The 23,827-nt window shown below is 39.3% G+C and overlaps 3 protein-coding genes across 3 annotated transcripts; 2 read left to right on the forward strand and 1 right to left on the reverse strand.

Moving 5' to 3' along the window:
* The first annotated feature begins 1,230 nt into the window (after positions 1 to 1,230).
* Positions 1,231 to 8,717, forward strand: LOC127638300 (phospholipase A2 group XV-like). Its single transcript, XM_052119773.1, has 6 exons — positions 1,231 to 1,572; positions 3,161 to 3,317; positions 3,890 to 4,008; positions 4,091 to 4,189; positions 4,922 to 5,146; positions 7,289 to 8,717. Exons 1-6 carry the CDS (start codon positions 1,422 to 1,424, stop codon positions 7,798 to 7,800), a joined length of 1,263 nt encoding a protein of 420 aa, XP_051975733.1. The 5' UTR covers positions 1,231 to 1,421; the 3' UTR covers positions 7,801 to 8,717.
* A 3,238-nt stretch (positions 8,718 to 11,955) lies between these two features.
* On the forward strand, positions 11,956 to 18,553 carry LOC127638481 (zinc finger protein 319-like). Its single transcript, XM_052120027.1, has 2 exons — positions 11,956 to 12,541; positions 14,019 to 18,553. The coding sequence occupies exon 2, from the start codon at positions 14,320 to 14,322 to the stop codon at positions 16,138 to 16,140; it is 1,821 nt and encodes a 606-aa protein (XP_051975987.1). The 5' UTR covers positions 11,956 to 12,541; positions 14,019 to 14,319; the 3' UTR covers positions 16,141 to 18,553.
* On the reverse strand, positions 18,046 to 22,871 carry ccdc113 (coiled-coil domain containing 113). Its single transcript, XM_052120028.1, has 8 exons — positions 22,635 to 22,871; positions 22,279 to 22,387; positions 21,949 to 22,104; positions 21,708 to 21,863; positions 19,656 to 19,892; positions 19,331 to 19,438; positions 18,949 to 19,104; positions 18,046 to 18,836 (listed from the first exon to the last, which is right to left on the reverse strand). The coding sequence occupies exons 1-8, from the start codon at positions 22,724 to 22,726 to the stop codon at positions 18,726 to 18,728; spliced, it is 1,125 nt and encodes a 374-aa protein (XP_051975988.1). The 5' UTR covers positions 22,727 to 22,871; the 3' UTR covers positions 18,046 to 18,725.
* Positions 22,872 to 23,827: the final 956 nt, after the last annotated feature.

The following is a 23,827-nucleotide window of genomic DNA, read 5'->3' on the forward strand; positions in this document are numbered from 1 at the left end:
AAAACTCTGACTGTTGTCTGTGCATATGCAGCCTTCTTGGAGACCCTGAATGGAGTCTTGAATAGGGTCCCAGTAGGGGACTCCGTAGTGATGCTGGGTGACTTCAACGTGCACGTGGGAAATGACAGGGACACCTGGAGAGGTGTGATTGGGAGGAACAGCCTCCCTGATCTGAACCCGAGTGGATGATTGTTGTTAGACTTTTGTGCTAGTCATGGATTATCTATAATAAATACTATGTTCGAACATAAAGATGCTCATAAGTGTACGTGGAACCAGAGCACTCTAGGCTGAAGGTCGATGATCGATTTTGTAATCGTGTCATCGGATCTGAGGCCATATGTTTTGGACACTCTGGTGAAAAGGGGGGCGGAGCTGTCAACTGATCACCATCTGGTGGTGAGTTGGGTCAGGGGATGGGGAAAGACTCTGGACAGACCTGGGAAGCTCAAGTGAGCAGTGCGGGTGAACTGGGAATGTTTGGAGGAGGCCCCTGTCCGCAAGATCTTCAACTCACACCTCCGGCAGAGCTTTTCAGGCATCCCTGCAGAGGTTGGGGTCATTGAACCCGAGTGGGCAATGTTTAAAGCTTCCATTGACGAAGCCACGGTGGAGAGCTGCGGCCTCAAGGTCTTAGGTGCCTCAAGGGGCGGTCACCCCACCGTGGTGGACACTGGTGGTCAGGGAAGCCGTCTGACTGAAGAAAGAGGCCTTTCGGGATATGTTGTCCCGGAGGTCTCCAGAGGCAGTTGCAAGGTACCGACAGGCCAGAAGGGCTACGGCCTCTGCCGTGAGAGAGGCAAAGCAGTGGGTGTAGGAAAAGTTCGGAGAAGCCATGGAGAAGGAATTTCAGTCCACACCAAAGTGCTTCAGTGACGGACCAGATATTTACTCTCGCAAGGATCCTGGAGGGGGCCTGGGAGTATGTCCATCCGGTCTACATGTGTTTTGTGGATCTGGAGAGGGCGTATGACTGGGTCCCCCAGGAGATACTGTCAAGTCATGCAACTGGAGTACCCCACCTCTGATTAACAAAACAAATACTGACAAGAAAATGTAATATAATAATAATAAAACAGAATAACAATAAACAATGATTAAAATAAGATGCCAAGCAATTAATAAAATTGAAAAACAAAACGGCTACGTGATTTTTAGAAGGGGGCAGCGATATGTAGAAGGGGGTCAGAGATAGCGACACCAGCTCCGCCCACCAGGTCGATCTCTTCTGCTATTGTTTACTCCAGTCGAGCCGCTTTAAAAACACTTGTGACTTGGTCACATTGTTTCTCTTCACACTGTCACTGTCGCTCAGACAAGCAGAGATACTTCTCAAATCACCCCCAGATCTCACGATGGACAGATAGACCCAAATGCATCCTTGATCCTGTAAGTCAGCAGAGTGTAAGCCACTGAAAGAGATGCGTTCTTTCCATCGGTTGATCCTCGCCTCGCTTCAGATGTGCTTGGTGCTGGTTTTGTTGTTGTTGTTTGTGTCATTTACTGACAGCAGGGGATTACACAAATGCTCGCCTGGGAAACCGTGCTCGGACCGACCACCTGTGGTTTTGAGTAAGTTGATTTATTACAGCAGATCTTCTCTGTTGCAATTTTCTGCTGTTTTACAGTTGTTTACGATAGACAATTTTATATCAAAACATTGCCAGCTGCCTACATAGACAGCATTTTTGGGCATATGATGGCAGCTCACTAGAGTTTGAGATACAGTCTCTGTTATAGTTTTAAAGTATGTTTAAACCAGATGTTTTATGTAGCGGTCATATAATCTACCTGTATATCATTATATGGATTTATAACATTAGTGCAGTGATTTATAGTGACCAATAGTAAATATATTTGTATTACAATTTTATGTTATAAGATAGCTGTCAATGTTAAAGTAATATGACATATATTAAATTACAGAATAGTCTAAACCTGGTACATATGTAGCCTAAAAATATTTGAGAAGTATATAATGGTGAAAATTAATTAGATAAGAGCCGAAGTGTCTCTGTGTTTATTCTGGGTTCAATTGAAGAAAAGTAGCCTAAACAGCATTTGTGGCATAATATTGTTTACAATGGGCCCCTCATTTTCTTACAAAAGAAAATAAATTAAAATCTGAGTTATAGTGAGGCACTTACAATGGAAGTGATTGGGGCCAATCCTTAAATGTCGAAATATTCACTGTTTCAAAAATACAGTCACAAGACTTAAACATGAAAAACATTTCTGTGTGAAGTAATTTCCTATTTTACTACTTCATTGCCATGACGTTGTAATGTCAACAAACACTAAAACCATAAATTTTAATTTAAACAACTCTACAGCTCATTTGTTTTAACAGAAGACTTAATTTAAGTGCTCTTTATACATTTATAAGCTATTTCTGCCTTAAAACCTTCCAAAATTGGTCTCAACCACTTCCATTGTTAGTGCCTCACCGTAACCTTGAATTAAAAAAATTGACCTTTTGTGGTTATCAACATTATGCCAAAAATGCTGTCGAGTGAGCTTAACTTGTATTGAACTTTGAATATTGAGAATATTCCTTTAAATATCTATTTAAACAAAAAAGTTAAAAGCAGTATCTTAAGTACACTGTCCAGTGTTTGACAAGCCAATACTTGCATGTTGCTTGATAGAAGAGGTCAAAAAAGGATTTTATCATGTGTTTTTTATGCTGTTTTATAATGGTTGTCTTGTGACTTTGCTGTTAATAAGTGGAATATGAATTCTGGCAGTGGTCACTGATAAAAGCAGACAAGCAGACTTGGCAGGAAACTATATGTAGGGATGTAGTTGAGGTTAAAATGTGTCAATCCAGGCCAAACTAGCAGAGATGAGTGTTTATTATAGGGATGTTTAATCAGTAGGTAATCTCTTGAGTTGTGATGGTGTAAGACCTATTTTTACTTCTTTGATCATATTTATTTATTTATTTTTTGTAAAAGCTCATTAACATTAGATCAGTCTCCTTACATTTGTGTTCTTCATTGTTATTATTTATGGCTTGAGTTATAATTGCTAATTTCCACATTTAAATTCCTAAATGCTCTGTAAATATAAAAGGTGTCGTTGTTTGATCTGCAATAATTGTGTAACCTCCACGATCTCTTTGTATTGCAATGACTTTACTAATTACTTTTCTCCATAGTTCCAGGAGACCTTGGGAATCAGCTGGAGGCAAAGCTGGATAAACCCAGTGTGGTGCACCGTATCTGCTATAAGAAGACCGAGGATTACTTCACGTTATGGCTGAACCTGGAGCTGCTGGTGCCGGTTGCCATTGACTGCTGGATTGATAACATGAGGTAAAGGGCAGCTGATGGTGTGAGAGCAGAAGTTGTAGACCATGTGATGTACTGTATAACCATCAGTTGCTTTTGGAATGCCTTTGATTGTGAAATCTGTGATCATTCACAACACATACTGTTATAAAAATAAGCAAACAAGAATCTTTTATTAAATGGATAGTTTACACAAACATTCTCTCATCATTGACTCAACCTCAAGCCATCCCAGATGCATATTACTTTTTTATAAGGGGTGTCTTGTGACTTTGCTGTTAGTAAGTGGAAAAAGAAAAGTCTGTGGTCACTGATATAAACAAACAAAGATGTTTAGAAGAATATTTCAGCTCTGTCCGTGGGCCATGCAGTGCAAGTGAATGGGCTCCAAAATACACAAAGGCAGCATAAAAGTAATCCATAAATCTCCAGTGGTTTAATACATGTCTTTTTATGTGACCTAATCGATTTTGGGTGAGAAGAGACCAAAATATAAATCCTTTTGCATTGTATTGTTTGCAATTAGAGTTGTTGACATCTGCACCATCATATGTTATCTTATCGTATGTGTAATCAGAATCTTTTATGTTTTCCAGGTTACTGTACAATCGTACCACTCACCAGACTCATGCTCCTCCTGGGGTTGATGTCAGAGTGCCTGGGTTTGGTAAGACATACAGTTTAGAATATCTGGATCCAAGCAAACAGAGTGTTGGTGAGTGGTAACTTCTTATACCATTTGTTGAAATGGGTTGATTGGTAACTCCATTGTTTGACAAATGCCTTGTCTCTTTCAGGTATGTACTTCTTCACTATAGTCCAGGCACTTGTTGATTGGGGGTATACAAGAGATGATGACATTCGAGGCGCTCCTTATGACTGGCGTAAAGCCCCAAGTGAGTATTTCTTTCTCAAGCTACAGTCTTCATCTTTTTGTCCAAGTATACATAACACAATGCGTAATGGAATATTTGAATGGAAGGACGTCACTTCTGTCTTTTGGAACATGCGAACAACGTCAAGGACGATTGTGGTCTGATTAACATGTATACATGCTCGACGAAGCAAAACTACAATTTAATTATCTAGGTTACAAATATATAACTGGTATGATTTCAGTCAGACTTGTTTTAATTAAGAGTGCATGTAAAATGTATTGGCCGATAATACCCAATCTGGACTGACAGCAGCAATTTATGATAATTATATTGCAGTTGATATCAACAATGTAAACATTCATGTTCCCTAGAGTATATGTGTTTAGTGTGGGGTAGTTTCTGTTGAAAGCCTTGATAAAGATGTTTAGATGTAGTCTTGTATGCTTACACAGCTTAATTCCTTGCTGGAACAACCAGATCATAGCAGTAAATGGTGATGAAGTTGGCCAACCAGGTCCAACTATGTTTTAAAACATGGTAAACCAACTCATCTAGGTTCCCAGCAACTTTGCAGAGATACTCAAGCAGGTCAATCTTATTTTAGCTTGGTATTTCAACAGAGTTATTACTAAACTCTTTGCTTTGGATAGTAAAAAAATGACAACCAAAATCATTGTAGGTTTAATGTGTTTAGATTGTATGTGATTTATTGGATCCTTTCTACATTTCTCCTCTGATCTGTACCTATAGATGAGAACAAGGATTACTTCTTGCACCTGCAACTGATGATTGAGGAAATGGCGAATAAGGCTGGAGTTCCTGTGGTCTTAATCGCACATAGTATGGGCAATATGTATACTCTGTATTTCCTTAATCAACAACCACAGGCTTGGAAGGACCGGTATATTAAGGCCTTGGTTTCTCTAGGGCCCCCATGGGCTGGAGTGGGTAAAACGCTAAGAGTTATGGCAACAGGTAAGGGCTACATTTATTTATCATGGAAGATGACATAAAGTGCTTTAAAAATGCTTAGTTCTGGTCCCGGATGCTGATTGGTCGATACAGGATTCCACCGGTGCTTCCACATAGTATAGAACACCTTTTGCGCTTACTATTTTGTATATCACTGCACAGGACCCACAGAGGCAACTATAAACCTTAGGCCAAGCGCACACTACCTGACTTGCTGTTGGTGCCCTGTGACACAAAGTCTTGTTTTCTGACATGCAGACTGGGTGTGCCAACAACACGACAATTCTTCCCAGACTGAGTCCCTGGCATTAATATGCATTTTGGGTGATCCGATCTCAATTATACAAGCGAGACACATAACCGTAAAACCTGGTTACTCTTTTGACCTTTTTTGATCAGATTTAAATGGAAGAGTCTCTGATATCGTGAGGACATAGACTCACTGAGCACTATATTAGGACCACAACGTGGTCTTCTGTTGTTGTAGCCCATCCACCTCAAAGTTCGGAATGTTGTGCATTCTGAGATGCTATTCTGCTTAATGCAATTGTACAGAGTGGTTGCCTGAGTTACCGTAGCCTTTCTGTCAGTTCGAACCAGTCTGGCCATTTTCTGTTGACCTCTCTTGTCAACAAGGTGTTTACGTCTGCAAAACAACTGCTTACTGGACTCAGAGTAAAATCAAAAATCTTATGCGTGAAAATTCCAGGAGATCAGCAGTTAAAGAAATACTCAAACCAGCCCGTCTGGCACCAACAATCATGCCACGGTCAAAATTAACCCCATTCTGATGGTTGATGTAAACATTAAATGAAGCTCTTAAACAGTATGTGAATGATTTTATGCATTGCACTGCTGCCACATGATTGGCTGATTAGATAATTCCATGAATAAGTAGGTGTACAGGTGTTCCTAATAAGTGCTTACTGAGTGTACATCAATAATGTGTATTACTGAAAGATAATAAAGCAAAAAAAGGAAAAGAAGAAAAAGAAAGTGCTAAAAACCAATGCAAATATGACATTTAGAGCAGAATTCTGAGCTATTTTAGTGCAGTACCTGTAACTGAGCTTCTGATGTGCTTGCTTCTCATATCTGCGTGTTGATATCAGACACACATTTATAAATGCATTCACTTTTTAAAATGTCAGATTATACGGTTATTTCCCTTAAAATTACGCACATAACCAGCAAAGTTTAAACTCATGTTTTATTAGGCGGCACTACAAGCCCAATGAGTGTGTTTGAAGTGGACGAATCTCAAAACAGATTGAACAGCAGTCTTTAGCGGCGTCCCGTTTCAAACAGATTGCCCAAAATGTATCTTAAAATGACGATAACGAAATTAATTCACAAACTTGTGGAGTTTATTTGTGATAACATCTCAACAAACATGAAAAAATGGCTCGTGCCCTCTGAAAATAATAAAGACATTGGGTAGGGAGATGTGGGGAATGTTTTATTTTATTTTCGAATTATCTTTTGTCTCCAGCTTCCCAATACCTTTTGTTCCTCATGCGCACTCTCTATATTTCGTTGGCTTATAGCTCAGTATCGATCTTTTGCTCATCGGGATGGTGCGCAAACCTGACGAAAAGACATCTAGATATCAAACTTGTTTGAAATCTGTTGTAGCATTTGCGACTATTCGAGGCTTGCCGCAGGCATGTGTGCACTACACGTTCGTTCGTCATGTGATCTGAGATTTCTTGTCCCAGACCAGTCGCCAACTTAAAACATCAAAGGAGACAAGCTTAAGTTGTGTAGTGTGCAATAGGCTGTCCCATGTCAGGGATTATATCTTCTAGTGGAAGAATGGCACTTAATCAGTTTACTTATAAAATAATACAAATTAAATAATGTGTTAATAATCTTTGTCCCTAATTCATTTTTCTCACTATAAAAAAACAATATAGTTTGGAAGTCGAACTTGTGTATAGTGTTACAGCTAATTCAGTACTCTGCATGGTGCCTAACAACGTCATTTAGCCATGACTTTGTTTATATCTTATTCCTAAATTTAATATGGTTTTATTTGAATTTATATTAAGTTCTTGTCATCAATAATCATTTGTAGACCTATGTCAAGCTACCATTGAGTTGTTCATTCTGGTTTGATCAGTTTATGGTTTGGTTCCATTACAGGTGATAACAACCACATTCCAGTCATCAGTCCTCTGATAATCCGCACCCAGCAGCGAACAGCCATCTCTACCGTCTGGCTTCTACCCTATGCCCACACCTGGCCCTTGGACATGGTCCTGGTGTCCACCCCCAACACCACATACACAGTCAAAGACTATCAGCGCTTCTTCAAAGACATTGATTATGATGATGGCTGGGCCATGAGGGAGAACACCGAAATGCTGGTCAGTGCTCTGGAACCTCCAGGGGTGCCTGTCCACTGCCTTTATGGGAGCGGCATCCCTACACCTCAGGGCTACAATTACACAAACTTCCCAGATGGAGAGCCCACCGTCATCAATGGAGAAGGAGATGGAACGGTCAACCTGTTGAGTGCAATACAATGCAAACGTTGGATGGGTCAACAAAAGCAGCCCGTCCATATGCTGGAGCTACCTGGGAATAAGCATGTTGAAATGCTGTTGAACATGACCACGGTCTCCTACATCAAATCTGTGCTGTTTTCACCTTGATGGCATCCAGCCTTCACACTTCCTGCATTAACTTTGAACCGTTGATTCCAGTTTGCCAAAGGGACAGGACTCGGTTCTGCTTTTAGGGGTTGATGCTACTCATTGTGGTTGATAACTTCTGAATTATGTTCTTTATTGAATTACAATAATTTAAGTGCCACAAAGTTGTCTTGAAGAGGAATTCAGGTTTATCAGGCCATTAGGATAAAACTGTTGGGCACAATCAGCACATATAAGTAATTGTGGTTTAAAATGAAATGGCAATGGCCTGCCAGTTACATTTTTAAATAGATGCAGTTTTAATTTTGACGATTTTCCAATGACCACAAGATTTTAAAATCTACAGATTTTATCTAACTTTTTCTAAATGCATTTTTCCAAAGATATCTCTGTACTGACACTGCAGTGTTTCTGTTAACCCTACTAACTTTTAAAGTTTTTAAGGCTGTCTGTGACCAGTATTGATTTATTAATTTTTATTATGAGATCTTGAATGTAGAATGTGTAACACCACTGCCAGACATCTCATTATTAATCAGTTTTGTGTTGGCATAACCTCTTTGTGACTGTAATTATGCCTTGATCGAAGGATGGGCTAACAAGGTTACAAGTGAACAAACTCTGCAAATTTTGTTTTTCTTTTAAAGTTTATTGCTGAAATACAGGTTTGTGGGAATTACACTGGTATGTCCAGCTTTATTTTCGAAATAAATAAATATGGCATTTAAGATGCAGCATTAATGGAAAGAGGAACTAATCTTTCAATTACAGGATGTGGGGTGTTGCATATAGATGTAACGATACCAGAACTCTAACCAGTCAAGACTGTTTGTCACTCAAATAACAGACTATTTAAAGTCAGTGCACTGGATTTGAAAGTCACCACATTGGAATTCTGTACAATAAATTTTGCTTCACCAAAAATGTGTACTGTTGTGTAACATATAATAGATAATTCTTGTTTTATGGTTAGTATTTTTGTGCAAAAACTTTATTATATTCTGCTTAAATATATGTAAACTTTAAAACATGAGAAGTACAAAGGCAATGAATATTCATTCAATTAATATTTTTAAACCATGTACATTTTATGATCACTGTAGGGGAAACAGAATGACTTTGTTTTCAGATTGGCCGCGGACCTCCCTAAATTTTATGTAAAATGGACCTTCCTTGTGACTATCAACAAGTCCCTATGAAGAGTAAAAACACAGGTTATTATAGTTCAGACCCCATCGCCTCAAAACAGCCCAATTCTATGACCTTTGCCTTTAATCAGTATGTGTCTCATCTTTGTTTAGATAATGATGCAAATCTGCTCGGGGTTCATACATGCAACTCTGAAAAACATGCACTTTTCAGACTCTCTGTGTGATCACCCACACACCAGGCAACTCTAACATGGAAAGACGGATCCTATAAAAGAGAGATTATTTTACAATTACGGTCCATATTCTAGTAAGTCTTTATTCTGAAAAAGGATGTTTACATACTTCACAAATATTGGAACATTCCTATGTTACCTGCGTATTCAGAATAAATTAAGACTTTCATATTCTCCAGCCATTCTCTTGTAGAAATACTGGAGATTCTCACTCTTGCCATCTATTTTCATTCTTTATTTAGCAAAAACACAGTAAATAACTCCTGACATGTTCACACATATGAACCCTTGTTTATAAGCACACGACACGAGGAGAATTAAATGCATTCTTGTATGAATCATAAGAAAGTCTGATTCATTTAAGTGAACTTTTTTTTTCAGATGAGAATTTGCACTTTTGTGCAAACGATCGTTTAAACTTTACTTACTATAATGATTTAATGTTCTGGAACAGTCCTTCCTTTTACTGCAAAATCTCTTAGGTTCATAATGCCAACACTCAAAAAAACAAAAAAGAAAACAGCTATATTATTTCATAAAATGTTTTAATAATTTTGTGATCTTTACACAAAAAATAAAACAGATGTACAAAAAAATAAAATAAATTTTTTGTACTTATTTGGTTACAGATTTCTCAATTCAATTTGATGGAAATTTTTTCTGAAATTGAAACATGTACATCTTTAAATGCATATTGTACATTTTGAAAATATCTTTTTGAGAAAATATTTATATACATTTATTTGATTTCCTTTCCTTTATATTTATACATTTTTAAACATTTAAAAGTTCAATGTGAACCATAAACTCAAGAAAACTGCTTGGGGCCAGAATAAGTAAACAATATGTTATTCTTGTTCAAGAAAAAAATACAGAATTTTATTTTTCACATTTTAATTTCATGACAAAATATAATAAAACGTAATCGAATAATCTTTAACAAAAAAAAAACTAAATATTTTAAGTTTGTTTTAAAATTACACAATTCATTTTTAAAAGCAGATCTTAAAAATAAGCTAAAACATGTTTTCAGTGTACTGATGTTATTGTTTGTATATTGAGTTATATGATATACATGCAGTAATTCCCATATCAAACAAGTAGCAAACAATAATATATAATAAGTGTTATTTCTTGTATGATGGCCCGTTTTATGGTCATTGATCAGGTGTCCGGGATTTTTACAGTGCCAAGGTGGTAACCCTACCAAAATCTGATATAAATGTTCATGTTATCATGATCTAAATATCACCATCCCTTTAATCTTTGTAAACAAACATGACTTCAGGTCAAAGTTTTAACCTTATAAAAGGTGCTGATGTTAAATTAATTCATGGTTTGATCCACTAGTTTGATTAGTTCAAGCAGCTGAATTGTCCCAGTTAAACTCTCCATGCCAAGGAAAGTCCTGCATAACATATTAAGTCTCAAGACAAGAGTTCTGCATGTCAAGTGTCCAATATTTAAATCGATAGTAAGGTGATGTCATAAACAGTTACAGTTAAGAAATACCTGGTCTTTTCTGCATTAAAATACACCCTCAGTTTATCGGCCATTCAGAAAAACTTGAGGAAACAAATTCAGTTAGAAACACAGGAATTGACAGAAGGCGCAATAAAACAACATGGTCTTGATTGGATATCACAGACTTCTGGAACTGTGTCAGGCTGGTCCGAATGGACTGGATGAAAGGCTGGATCCAGTGATGTCAAAGAACCACTCATTGTCATGATTAAGTGGTTCTCGGTGTCAATGGGGGTGTGTGGCAAGTTGTACGTGGATCGCGGAGAGTAGCATGAGCCTACCCATGCTGTGGGTCTCTGTAGAGTCGTGCATAGCGAGCCACCTGATAAGATGCACGGATTAACGGTCTCAGAAGCAGAGGCTACTGAGACTTGTCCTCAGCCACCCAGTTGAGGTGAGTAACCATTCCACCATGAGGACATATTAAGTAGTGGGAACAGGGCATTCCAAATTGGGAGAAAAGGGGATAAAAAATACATATATAATAATAATAAAAAAATGTGCCCCCACTTTTAAATATTTGGGGCATTTTTGACCTGAGCACTGATTAATTTCTGATCCCAGTGACAACCTATACTGAAGTGCAAGCAAAGTGATTACATGAAAAGAACACATGTCGCCCAGTTGCCCTGCTCATGCTGGAAGGATTGCAATCACCCTCCAAGCTCTTCAGTGTTATCAGTCCACTGTACTTCTGGTTCTCTAAACATCTCCTTCACACTCTCAGGCAGAGGTAGGTGAGGTGTTTTGAAGGTTGGTTTATCCACGGTGCTTTTAGCAGATCAAAAATCAAAATGTTCACTGGTGCTATTCAAGCAAAAGAGGCTCTTAGATCAAATGGCATAATGGGAAAAGCCAATGAAAGTGAACCAAATGCAGGAAAAAGTAAGATCAAATGCATCAAACCTTGTTTTAGTAGGTGAGGAATCGTTTTTAGAAGAATTATCTGGTTCCTCATCAGAACAACTACTACTACTACTACTACTACTACTATAATTAACTATCAAGGTAAAATAAGAAAAAAATCTAATATACTCAACACTTTAAAAACAACATCCCAGGGTGACGATACTCCGAATGCACATGCTTCCTTTAATAACAACAAGTGCCTCTTCATCACAGCGCCCCCCTTACAACAAATATTCCTTCAAACGGTTCCGACTGCTTAGCATTCCTTCTTTACACAATAATACAGCAGCAGTCAACATGTTATCACGCCAATGTACATAAAATTAAACATTGCGCCTCCGTAATAGCCATAACACTAACATACATTACTCACATGTACAAAATATGCTAGTTGCTGGCTAACGTTCCTTTTTTTAATTTTAGAATTGTAAATGCAAAATTTTAATAGAATAACCGTCTTAAAAACAAATATATATATTTAACCGCTCAATGCTAACGTTTAGGGCTTCAATACGTATATCTAAAGCCATATTTTAACTAAATATATCGAGTTCCGGTATGTTTTGTTAGGATGCCAATTATGTGTTATTCAGGTTCCCGTGCGGCTGTTGGGGGTTTCGGTGGTCAGCGATCCCAGCCCGAAATAAAACACACTATGTTCCGGGCTCTGCTCACTCGTCCGCTCCATTAAATGCGCTGCAAACGCTGAAAATATTGTTGTGGGGTTTTACGGTGCAGCCCGGTAGAGATCCGCAGAGTTGGCAGGGTTTTTCGTATGTGTTTGTATGCACGGAGCGGGGGTGCGGCCTAGCAGAGACCGCGAATCTACGGCAGGATTTACGGCCTTCAAAAGAACACAAGTTGTTTTTTAATCAACTCCAATCCATGATAGTAAACCTCGGAGTGGTGCACGGTTCTGAAAAGGTAATATGCATGTCAGGTCATAATTTGGGAGAAAATGTGAGATTCAAACTAAAGTTAATCTGTTAGCTTACTTGAAAATAGTGGTTAGACATTTTGCACAGCGTTGTACATGAGTGAGTTTCCTTCCAGGTGGCTCACTCTTGCCATCAGTTTTCTTTAAAAACTATAGGGATCTGTTTATATATATATATATATATATATATATATAATATACACAAACACAAACGGGCAGATTTTATTTGGTATTAGCTAACGTCAAAGATCTGTCACCAGTATTAAAAAAAAAAGATACACTAATAGCTTACATGCGCGTTAATTAAACAAATGCGCAGCGATCTGGTGTTATTCACTGTTTTCCCTAATATGTTATTACATGTATATATCTTAAACATGCTGTTAAGTAGTTACACACACACACAGGTGATTACCGTGGGGATGGAGACAATTAAAACTGTCTCAAAACCTAGTGAGATCCCTGCCTAGAGAACATTTTGAGTATCTCAATGTACCTTGGTACCCTCTTGCCATGAACTAACAAGAATGCAGCGTCTCCTGGGGTATACCACCAGCTGTAAATGCAGTCAGATAGTCCTACCTGTTCTATCTAAAGTGACCTGTCAGATTAAGTGCATAATTTATCAGTATTCTTATGTGTCACTTGAAAGATCACTTTTGGTTTGTATGATGTTTTTTTCCCTGTTTTATATGTTTATTGTTGAGCAAGTGCTCAGCATCATTGAAAGTGTCCACTTAGTATTGTGGCTTAGAATGATTTGGAGTGGATTGGTTAAACGAGTGGAAATGTAGGGAATCACAAATCTCTTTAAAACAGCCATTCAAAGCTCAAATCCAGGTTCAATGTTTAAAGGAGTGTTCGCACTGCCAACACGTTGCAACTAGGCTTTCCTACTCAAATGCAGTATACAACTATATCATGATTTAGATGACGGAATTCATTGTGTTACTGTGCATTTGCCTAAAGTTTATTTCAATTATGCCACCTCAAATAGCCAACTGTCATTAAATATGGATGACTTCTGGTGGTCTTTCTAGCAGGTCAGTCCACTGTCGGCCATCTTTAGAATGCACGCGGGAAGCTATTTCCAGTCATGAAAGTGTAGCTCCTATCTACTTGAATGGGGAAACATAGAAATCTCAAAAACAGTTGGTCAAGATTGCGATCAATTAACATATTTCAAATCAGCAGTCTGACAAAACTGGAAGGATAAATTGTGCTTCTTTACATCAGATGTGCGTTTTCTTGTTTGTCTGTGTCTAAAAGGTGATTGGCTCTTTTATTTGTGAGGCGGCACTTTTCTGCATCCGTTGGGCATTCCAATTTCTCACAATCATACGAATAGAAGTAGTCCATCTCTGCTGCTAATCACTGTCATTGTGAACACCCCTTAAGATATGTGGAGTAATTAAATGTAAGTTTTCATCCTAATTTAGGCTACTTCTTGTTTTTCTCTTACAGGATTGAACAAAATCAGACAGTGATGAAGAAGGTCAGGCTCCTTATTTGAGTCCAAATCTGTTGTCGCTGACATTACAACTTTGATGCTGACCCATGTCAGTTTGCTGTTCTTCAAGAGCCAAAAAGTGTTCCTGAAAGGATTTGTATTCATTGGTTTGTCCTCATAAGAGCTGTCAAAATAAGTTCCTCTCTGCCACACCACTTTTTCCACCGTGGGCAGTCCAACAATCCATTCCCCCTGGATTCGCACGGTAAGAGGTCCAACTACGGCGCAAAGCTGAATCCGTACACCAGAGCCCGGATGACGGAGGCGTGGCAGCAGCATGCTGTTGCCCCGCCTCCAGTGGTGCATACCATACCGCCAGGGGCAGATGCCCTGGGGTGCACTGTCTATGGCATTGTCCTCCAGCCTGACACAGCACTGCAGCAACAACAGCAGCAACAGTCCCAGCAGCAACAGCAGCAGCATCACAGTCAACAGCACAACCAGCAGCAGCATCCGGCACAAGCGCAGCAGCCTTCCTTGCACGTAGGGAATGAGGGCGGGCACAAGTGTGGTGCATGCGGCCACGACATCTCCCATCTGGCTAATCCACATGAGCACCAGTGCATGGTGAGCCAAGACCGTTCTTTTCAGTGCACGCAGTGTCTGAAGATCTTCCACCAAGCCACTGACCTCTTGGAGCACCAGTGTGTGCAGGTGGAACAGAAACCCTTTGTGTGTGGAGTGTGCAAGATGGGCTTCTCCTTGCTAACTTCGCTAGCGCAGCATCACAATGCCCATAACAGCAGCAATCCCATGAAGTGCTCTATATGTGAAAAAACTTATCGGCCAGGCTCCTCGGGAAATGCCACGCCCACATCATCTACTGGCAACCCAGGACAGCCATCCACCGATGAAGCATCATCCAGTGGGAGCACTGCCGTTGGGACATCCGGCCAACCTACTTTCGAGCCTTCACAACCTGACAGGCCCTATAAATGTTCGGTGTGCTCCAAGGGCTTCCGTCATTTGTCCGAGCTCACCCGTCACGAGCGTGTCCACACAGGGGAGAAGCCATTTAAATGTGAAACATGTGACAAAAGCTTTAGCCAGTCCTCTCATCTAGCCCACCATCAGCGTACCCACAGCTCCGAACGGCCGTTCAAGTGTGCCGTGTGTGAGAAGAGCTTCAAGCACCGCTCTCACCTGGTCCGTCATATGTACGCCCACTCCGGCGAGCACCTGTTCAAGTGCAACCTCTGCGAGTTGCATTTCAAAGAGTCTTCCGAGCTGCTGCACCACCAGTGTCAGCCGCAAGGTGCTCGGCCGTTTCGGTGCGCCACGTGCGGGAAGGGCTTCAAGCGTCCGTCTGACTTGAGACAGCACGAACGCACCCACTCAGAAGAACGTCCGTTCCACTGTGAAGATTGCCAGATGAGCTTTAAGCAACAATACGCCCTGGTGCGGCATCGACGCACACACAAGGCCTCTGCCGACCGTCCCTTCAAATGCAACCTTTGCGACAAGGGCTTCCTGCAGCCATCCCACCTTTTGTACCACCAGCACGTTCACGGTATGGACAACCTCTTCAAGTGCGCCTCCTGCGGCAAGGGCTTCAGTCAATCTGGGGAGCTTCTTCGTCACAAATGTGGTGAGTCCTCCTCGACACCCACAAATCCAGACAAGCCCTACAAGTGTGACGTGTGTGGAAAGGCTTATAAAAAGGCAACTACACTACAGCGACATCAGAATTCGCACTGCACCGAGAAGCCCCTCAAATGTTCGCTGTGTGACCGCCGCTTCCTGTCCTCTTCAGAGTTCGTACAGCACCGATGCGACCCATCCAGGGAGAAGCCCTTGAAATGTCCTGACTGTGAGAAGCGCTTCAAGTACTCCTCGGAGATGCAGCGGCACAGACGTGTCCACACCGGAGAGAAGCCCTACAAGTGTGCCAGTTGTGACAAGGGCTTCAAGCAGCGTGAGCACCTGGCCAAGCATCAAAGTGTGCATGCGAGAGACGCTCAGTTCAAATGTGTGTGGTGTGGGGAGCGTTTTGTCGATCTTGGAGCTCTTCAGGAGCATACAGTTCTGCACACGGCCGAAGGTGAGGGCTACCCTGTGTCCTCTCTTATTCAGTAAACTTACATCTTCAATGTAAAATCAAACCTCGGCAAGCTGCCCCCTCTTATCAAAACAGTTTACCTAATCAATAATTTTTTACTTTAAATGTCCCAATGAGTCAAAGGCCCAACAACCTCATTATACCTCATTTTGTAAATATATCCCTTTTTATGTCAGGAGGCATACTTTAATAATTTGATTGGCTATGTTATGTAGAGGTTAGAGAGACAGAATATGTTAGAAATGGATAACCGTAAACACAATACCCCAATTGAACATTGTGTTGTTGGTTTATATCTAGGTAACCAATAACTCCTAGTCTTGTAGGGCAGCATTTTCCAATCTTTGACTTGTGACTCTTGCCAGACCTGGCTCACAACCAATTTAAATGACTCCTACAGTGATATCTTACAATGCCCCTTATTGATTTTCTAGACTTTAAAAAGTTAGTCGTACCTAAAACAATTGAGATAGCCCATCGAGTGCCTCTTGTCTGATGAGACTATTCATACCTTTGTAACAACTATGAATAAGGAACTATAATCTGATCACTAGCCTTGCTCCAGTATGAGTGTATTTCACTTACAACACAGCTTTAAGTAGCTGACAGTTATGACAAAAACAAAAGGGGGAATAAAATCGTGCTGTTATGAACAATTGAAGCTGTTTGTTTGTGTCCATGTTGAAGTTCCCCTGGTTGTATCAACTAAAGGTATGTACCAAAAAACATTAATGTACTGTACCGCAGATTTTTAACCAGCGGAAGTATAAATGACCTAAGAGGGTCTTAACATTTCACTGAGATTATACATAATATATAGAATCTATTTAGAAATGTAAACTTCACTCTTCACATTACCACAAGAATCTGTGCAGCCATCCTGAAAATTACCTAAAAAGGCTTCCTGTATTACTGTATGTACATAGTATGTATGCAACTTGTTTACTGACTGTCATTAGATATTGCAGTGTTTCTTAAACTTCACCACAATTTTATATGTAGTTTCTCATTATGTGAAGTTCTGGTTTATTTGTTCTTTTCGTTTTGCCTTTTAAATTAATTTCAGCTTCTTTGTAGACATAGTTTGGATTGTTATTGGCATGTTAAAGGTTGTGTGAGAGTCTGTCTTTGTAAAGGTTTTCACCCCTTGTTTGTTTTTATATTATTATATTTAGGGGTCCTGTCGCTCTCTCACACTGCTTAGTTGCTATCATCCCTAACATGACTTGCAAAGTTGTACAGTATCCTAAGTGTCATTCTTCCTCCACTGTGTTTGATCTTTAACCTGCCAACACCTTGTCTTGCCTGCAGTCTTTTGCTTTCTGTAACGGGATGGCAAGGCAATTTTTGTTATTCTTTTATAAAACTACAAGATCAAAGATTTCCCCAGGATACGGGAGGGAACGTATATGTTTTAAGCCTTTGAGGCCTTGGGATAAATGTACGTCATTCAGATGTTTTTCTTAGTGAATGTCGAAAACTCATCAAAGGGTAACACTTTTTTTTTTTTTTTACTGAAACTTACTACAATTGTAGTAATATTTGATTTAGAGTGGTAACTTTTGAATGATTATGAATGGCATACTCTCCTTTTTTTTAATTTTAGAGAACGCAGCCACTTTTAATGGTAGTCCAAAAAAATAAATCGAACAAACTGTCTGCAAGTCTTGATTTGCCTCACCTTTTTTCAATATTATCCCTTCCAACTTCAAAGTTCCCATCACAATTTCCCACCATCTAGACTGGGGCAAAAACTTTCTCAGCTCTGTTGCTTATGCAGTATTATATATGTTGACTGGCCCATAAAAACATCTCAATCTTGCAGTTAAGTTTCACCAACAATGGGGTTAGAGGTGACAGTGAAACATTGGCCTTAATTTTACCCCCACATCCAATTTGTAGTATCTGTTTATCAATTGTTTAAAAAAAAAAAAAAAAGCCAGGGGCTTTTTTTAAACTGTAGGCATTAAGAATCAAAAAGCAGTTGGGATTTGAATTTGTAAAAAAAAAAAAAGTATGTTGTGTTTTTTGTTTTCATGTTTGTATATTAATTTGTCATTAATATTGTTTAAAATCTTTATATAATATCTATATTCTTGGCAGAGTTCTCAGGACCATAGAGTAGAGGGTAAAGGGAGATTTAGCTAGACATTTGCCTACCAATTGAGTTAAAGTAAATGTCCTTCCTCTATGGGTTTGAGACTTTGCCACCCCCATGCATGCCTGCTGTGTTAGTTCCTGTAATCTGTTCCAAGTATTTGCATTTCTGAGTGCACATACTTCTCCTTAGCTTTTTTTAAAAAAAATTTATTGTAGATTGTGAATGAGCTAGTAAGAACTTCATGTGGCGGTTGATGTGACATTCATGCTGAAATATCTGTATGTAGCATTTAATATTCACAGCACTAACTAATAAACCTTTTTATTAATAATGTGTAATTATTTGTCATTTTATAAATGTTTGAATTTCCTTTATTGTTTATAGTAATGTCTAGTGTTTTTATACTGGAATATAGCAGAAAATGCAAGATATAATGGGCATCCTTTGATAAAAAGGTGTGATAGCTGGCATTGAAATTTTGGACACAATAGCTCTTTGGTGTCAAAGCCCACACAATTCCACATCTAGTGCTGCTTGTTGTGCACGTGCTGGTCCAGCTCCAGCAGCAATGCGAAGCTTGTCCCAGGCTTTAGAGTATGTTTTTAATGCCATCTGGAAATAACAGACAATTCTAAATGTAATGAGATGATTAGTTCTGGAATTGTCTTTCATGTATAGATTGCCTTTGCTTTTAGAATATTCATATCTTTTAGAGAATTATCACCTCAGCAATCTCCACCTTGCGTTCCAATGCTTTTACATTGTTCTCCAACTGGCTGTGGGATTCTTTAACTTTGATATATTCTAAAACATGTGGAACGCAAAAGTCAGCCAACTGGCGCCTCAACTTCCTATTCAGAGCCTCTGCTTTGTTGCGCTCCTGTCAGAGGAAAGAATTCCATGTCAAGACTTCTGGCCAATTCAATAACACCCCAGCTAGTACAAAACATTTTAATATTATATAATAAAATAAAAAGGTAGCAATTTTACAGGAGTATTTTCACTTTTGTAAATGCAGCTTCAGAGAAACGGCACAAAAAGTCTGAATTTTATGGTGTTTTTTCAACAGATATTCAAGCACATGTTAGGAATTTAAACATCCAGACCTCCTCTGCTTGCTTGGTCTCTTCCTCAATCTTAACCAGTAGCTTCATACGTGAAGCAATGTCGCTGCTCAGAGCATCTGATTCATTTGTCAAGGTATGAAGCTTCTCCTACAAGACAGGACAGAGTTCCTGCAAGGCAATTCTAGAAGCACAATCTTTTGCAATGCCACAATTACCATTTTTAGGTCAGCAATGCCTTACTGTCCTAAAACTGGTGTGTGTGACTTGCAAATAGGTGATGTTGCAATTCATCACATATGTAGCCTGCAAGACCTTTAGACAGATATCTACAGTAGCTTGTCAGACTATTTTATAAGCACCTCACCTTTTTAGAGTTCAAGGTCTGCAAGGTTTTCCCTGCAAGCAGTTTGAGATTAAGATGTTCGTGGTTTTGTTCATCCATTCGTTTTCGAGATTTGATGTTCTCAATCTTGAGGTGTTCAAAGTCCAACGCTGTCAACCCCTCAGCCATCTCCTCCTGTTGTTTTAGCTGCAGTTGCAATTTTCTCTTTAGTGCAAGGAGTGCAACATTCTTCCGATGCAACTTCTCAATCAGGCTGTCCTGGAAAGATTTGAGTATTTGATTGTGATTTTTAATTTTCACTTTTATCAGCAAAAACCTGTAAGAATTAAAAACTGAATGTAAAAAAAATAAAAAGGAGGCAGAAAAAGTGCACGGTGACTTAAGCCCTTGGTATAGTTCCATTTTGAATAGAACTAAATGGTATGCTCCACGTCTGCATACATTCGAATGCGAGTCTGTCAAAGTATACTCCATATAACCATATAATGTGCACAAATTACCAGGTGGTTGGCACATGCGTGCTACGACTGCTATGAGACAGGAGTTTAGACCCATAAATATGTCTTTATATTCCTTTATATTCCAAAATGCTGGTATACCCAGACCTCCCCACACACATGCTCCTGACTTGCATATCCACTGTTGCTGTTTTTACCTCCATCTCCTGATGTTTAGTGGTGATTACATCTTTTTAACGCTTCTTTGTGACAGCAAAAGCTCAAAAGTGAGTTTGGCCACCTTGTAGACCCACTAATTGCTGCAAATAACTCCAGGTGCATGTGCATTCTGTGTGTTCAAAGAAGCGTGATTAGTGCTTGCGCAATCTGCTGATGAAAAAATTTGTGTCACGTGTCTTGTATGACCGAAGCATACTTTGGGCTTTAAGGCCAAAGTATACTTCGGTTGTCCACGTTGCTGATGACTATGGACAAAATATGTGTGATGCAAATTATGTCATCAGGACAGTCCTCGCGGCTCCGATTTTCTCGACCACCGGATGCGGTCCTTGTCTGCGTGCATTGACGTTGAATGCGCCAGCCACTGACTGTACTGTACTAAAAGAGTATCAGAAAGCAGTTGTAGTGGGCATGCATCGAACGTGTTTCGCTTGCAGTAAGAAAAGTATACTATGAAAGGCAATGCTGTCGGCCGTATACCCAGGCCTTTACACCGTGTCCTAACTACACGCGACGCCGCAACACGCGATAAAAGGTATCTTTTCCATGTTAATCAGAGTTTTTGTCCTAACCAGACGCGACGGCGACACGCGAAGTTTCTAATTTAGAAACGGTTCCTATTTCTGCAACGTCGCGGCTGACAGATCCGCCCACACAGAGATCTCATTGGATGGAAGTTCTGCGTGTCATGAATAATTAATCATCAAACATGGACGACGAGGAACTGATTGTCGAAGTTCAAAGGCATTCAATTCTCTACGATAAATCCCACAAATTCCACAAAGACATCAGGAAAAAGGATTCCGTCTGGAGAAGTATAGCTGAAGCATTGAATACACATGGTAAGTTAAGTTTAGACTTTCATCTACAGCGAATGAATGAAGCATTTAGCTATAGTAGGCTACTAATGAAGCATCAACCTGTGTAAAACAAATTCCGCTTTATTTTCAATGTAAACTAGAGTGAATAGGCATGACGATTTGTGTCCCTGTATCCAGGGGTGTCATTCCAGACAATCTACTGAAATACAGGTAGGGTGGGGAGTCACAATGACAGTAGTCCGAGCTGTGCACACCATTTCCAATGTGAGTGCGGGCCAGCAGTGCGCTTTCACAGAGAGACTCCGCCCACACGCTGTTCTGAATGGCTGTGATTTTTGATTGACGTGTGGCGTCTCACAGTCGTGTCGCGTCTAGTGTGGACAGACACACTTGCTGTCGCTGGAATTTTATCGCGTCGCGTGTAGTTAGGACACGGTGTTAGGCTAACATTCTGCCTAACATCTCCTTTTGTGCTCCCTGGAAGAAAGTCATGTAGGTTTGAGAAGTTATGATATGAGTAAATGATGCCAGAATTAACATTTTTGGGTGAACTATCCCTTTAAGATTTCTTTTACCTTGGCCCTTATACTATCCTCAGTGTATCTGATGACCTTCTCAGCACTCATCGTCACACATGTCTTGTCCCGCAATGCTTTACCAATGTCAAAATCAAAATTAAGACATTCTTTTTTAACCTCTGCCAAGTGGATATCAGCTTCCTCCAGAGTTGCCTGTAGAGGACAGAATCCATTATTTATGCTTGTGAAATTTATTTGTGACAGCCTCATGAGCTTGTTCTCGCTCTTGTGTAATAACCTTGTAATTGTCCAGTGCTCTCTCTGAACTGTGTTGAAGTCTCTTCAGATCCTGGATCAACTGTTTATGCATGCTTTGGGCGACGTCAAATTTCTGTTCGAGTGTCAGGAGCTGTTGCCTCTCTGGAGTTCGGACTCTATTCTTCCTTCCTCGACTCTGACGTCAGAACATTGACGATAACGTGAATGACGTCATAGATCATGCTACAAGCCTAAATTAATTTCTGTGGTAATCAACATGCTGTCAATTGATCTTAACTTGTAATGAACCCGGAATATCTCTTTAATAAAATCTAACAGATGAAATGCTCTGATGTCATGTAAAATGTACCGTTCCCATCTCCTGCGACGCTGAAGTCTCTGATCCTGCCTGTGGATCCATCCTACTAATATAGCGCTCAAACATATCGATCTCTGCTTGTAGCAATGCATTGGAGCGTCTTAAATGGAAGAGAATACAAAATAAGCACAATTAAAAGTAACGATAGTTGACAGAACAGGAATGACAACGTTAATACTAGACTACAGCGTGTTTAAATTAATGGCCGATGCTGCTCGTGGCTAGACAACGAAGCTATCTGCGGCACAGAAATGCAAAATATCAGTATAAAAACGACTAAAATAGGTTAACTAGCCTATTATAAAAGCAAGACTTTGTCAAGATTCAAAATAAAGTTTGTGTCTCACTTTAAATCCTCCCTAAGTTCAACAGTTTGTTTTGAATCAGCGTCGGTTTTACTGTCCGTCTCTGCCATGGTTGCGATGGTAAAGGTTGCCATGGTTACTCGTGCGAGTTTGTTTCGCTTTTACATTATTGATGTTAATTAATAGATAAATGAATCATTAAGAAACGCAGTATTCAAACAACAACGCATATCTCTTGTAAATTATCAACAAGACACTCCAAAGTTAAGTGGATATTTATCTAACATCTACCCCTATATATTGTGTATTTTTATATGTACTTATATTTTCTATTCGCTTTTTATTTGTATTCTATTTTTATTATCTCTGTCTTGTTGTTGTATTGTTTGTGCACTGGAAGCATCTGTCACCAAGATAAATTCCTTGTATGTGTAAGCAAACTTGGCAATAAAGCTGATTCTGAGACCCGGCATGTATATCTATCACAAATGGATCTACAAAAAGCCCAGAAAGTGTAAAATGTTGAAAATATAATACTAATGAGATGATTAGAATATATTTTGACGTTTTATTTTCACATATCAAAGAGATAATGCAACAAATCAGGACAAATCTTGAACAGGATGCCTTAATGTCAACCTGAAATTTCTTGAGACGCAACTGGCTGTCAAACACATAAACTACACATACTTCAAGTATTTTAAATTCTAGAGTCTAAATAAATTCACAGCATGCATAATTTCCAAACGACAACAGTCACATCATATACTGTTCATGTGTAACACTTGCTATACTTTACTTCCATGTTCTTTCTTCATCAAATATTAATGTCAAAAGTAAATCAAGTCAATCACTGTAACAACAGCGCCACCTTGAGTAAGAAACAGCATGTATATTATTTATGTGTACACGCATATGGAATACTGATAATTCACCTATGTTAATAATTATTTGTAGCACAGAAAATCAGTCAATTTAGGCTAGTATTTATTTGTATGAATATACTGCAGTACTTATTTCTCTTGTAATAAACAAATAAATAGATATATAGACATCATGTGAGCATATATAGATATGAAATATACAAATATATTTTATGGAAGTGCAAAAAAACTAAACTTTTACATAGGCTACATGGGGTCTATAATGGCTTTATACACTTTTGGTACTTAAGCCATCATATTTTTGTAGTTGTTGCTGCTGCAATTTTGGCTTTTTATTTATATTTTTACACT

Source organism: Xyrauchen texanus, chromosome 46 (assembly GCF_025860055.1).
Source record: "Xyrauchen texanus isolate HMW12.3.18 chromosome 46, RBS_HiC_50CHRs, whole genome shotgun sequence".
In the NCBI taxonomy this organism is placed as follows: domain Eukaryota; kingdom Metazoa; phylum Chordata; class Actinopteri; order Cypriniformes; family Catostomidae; genus Xyrauchen; species Xyrauchen texanus.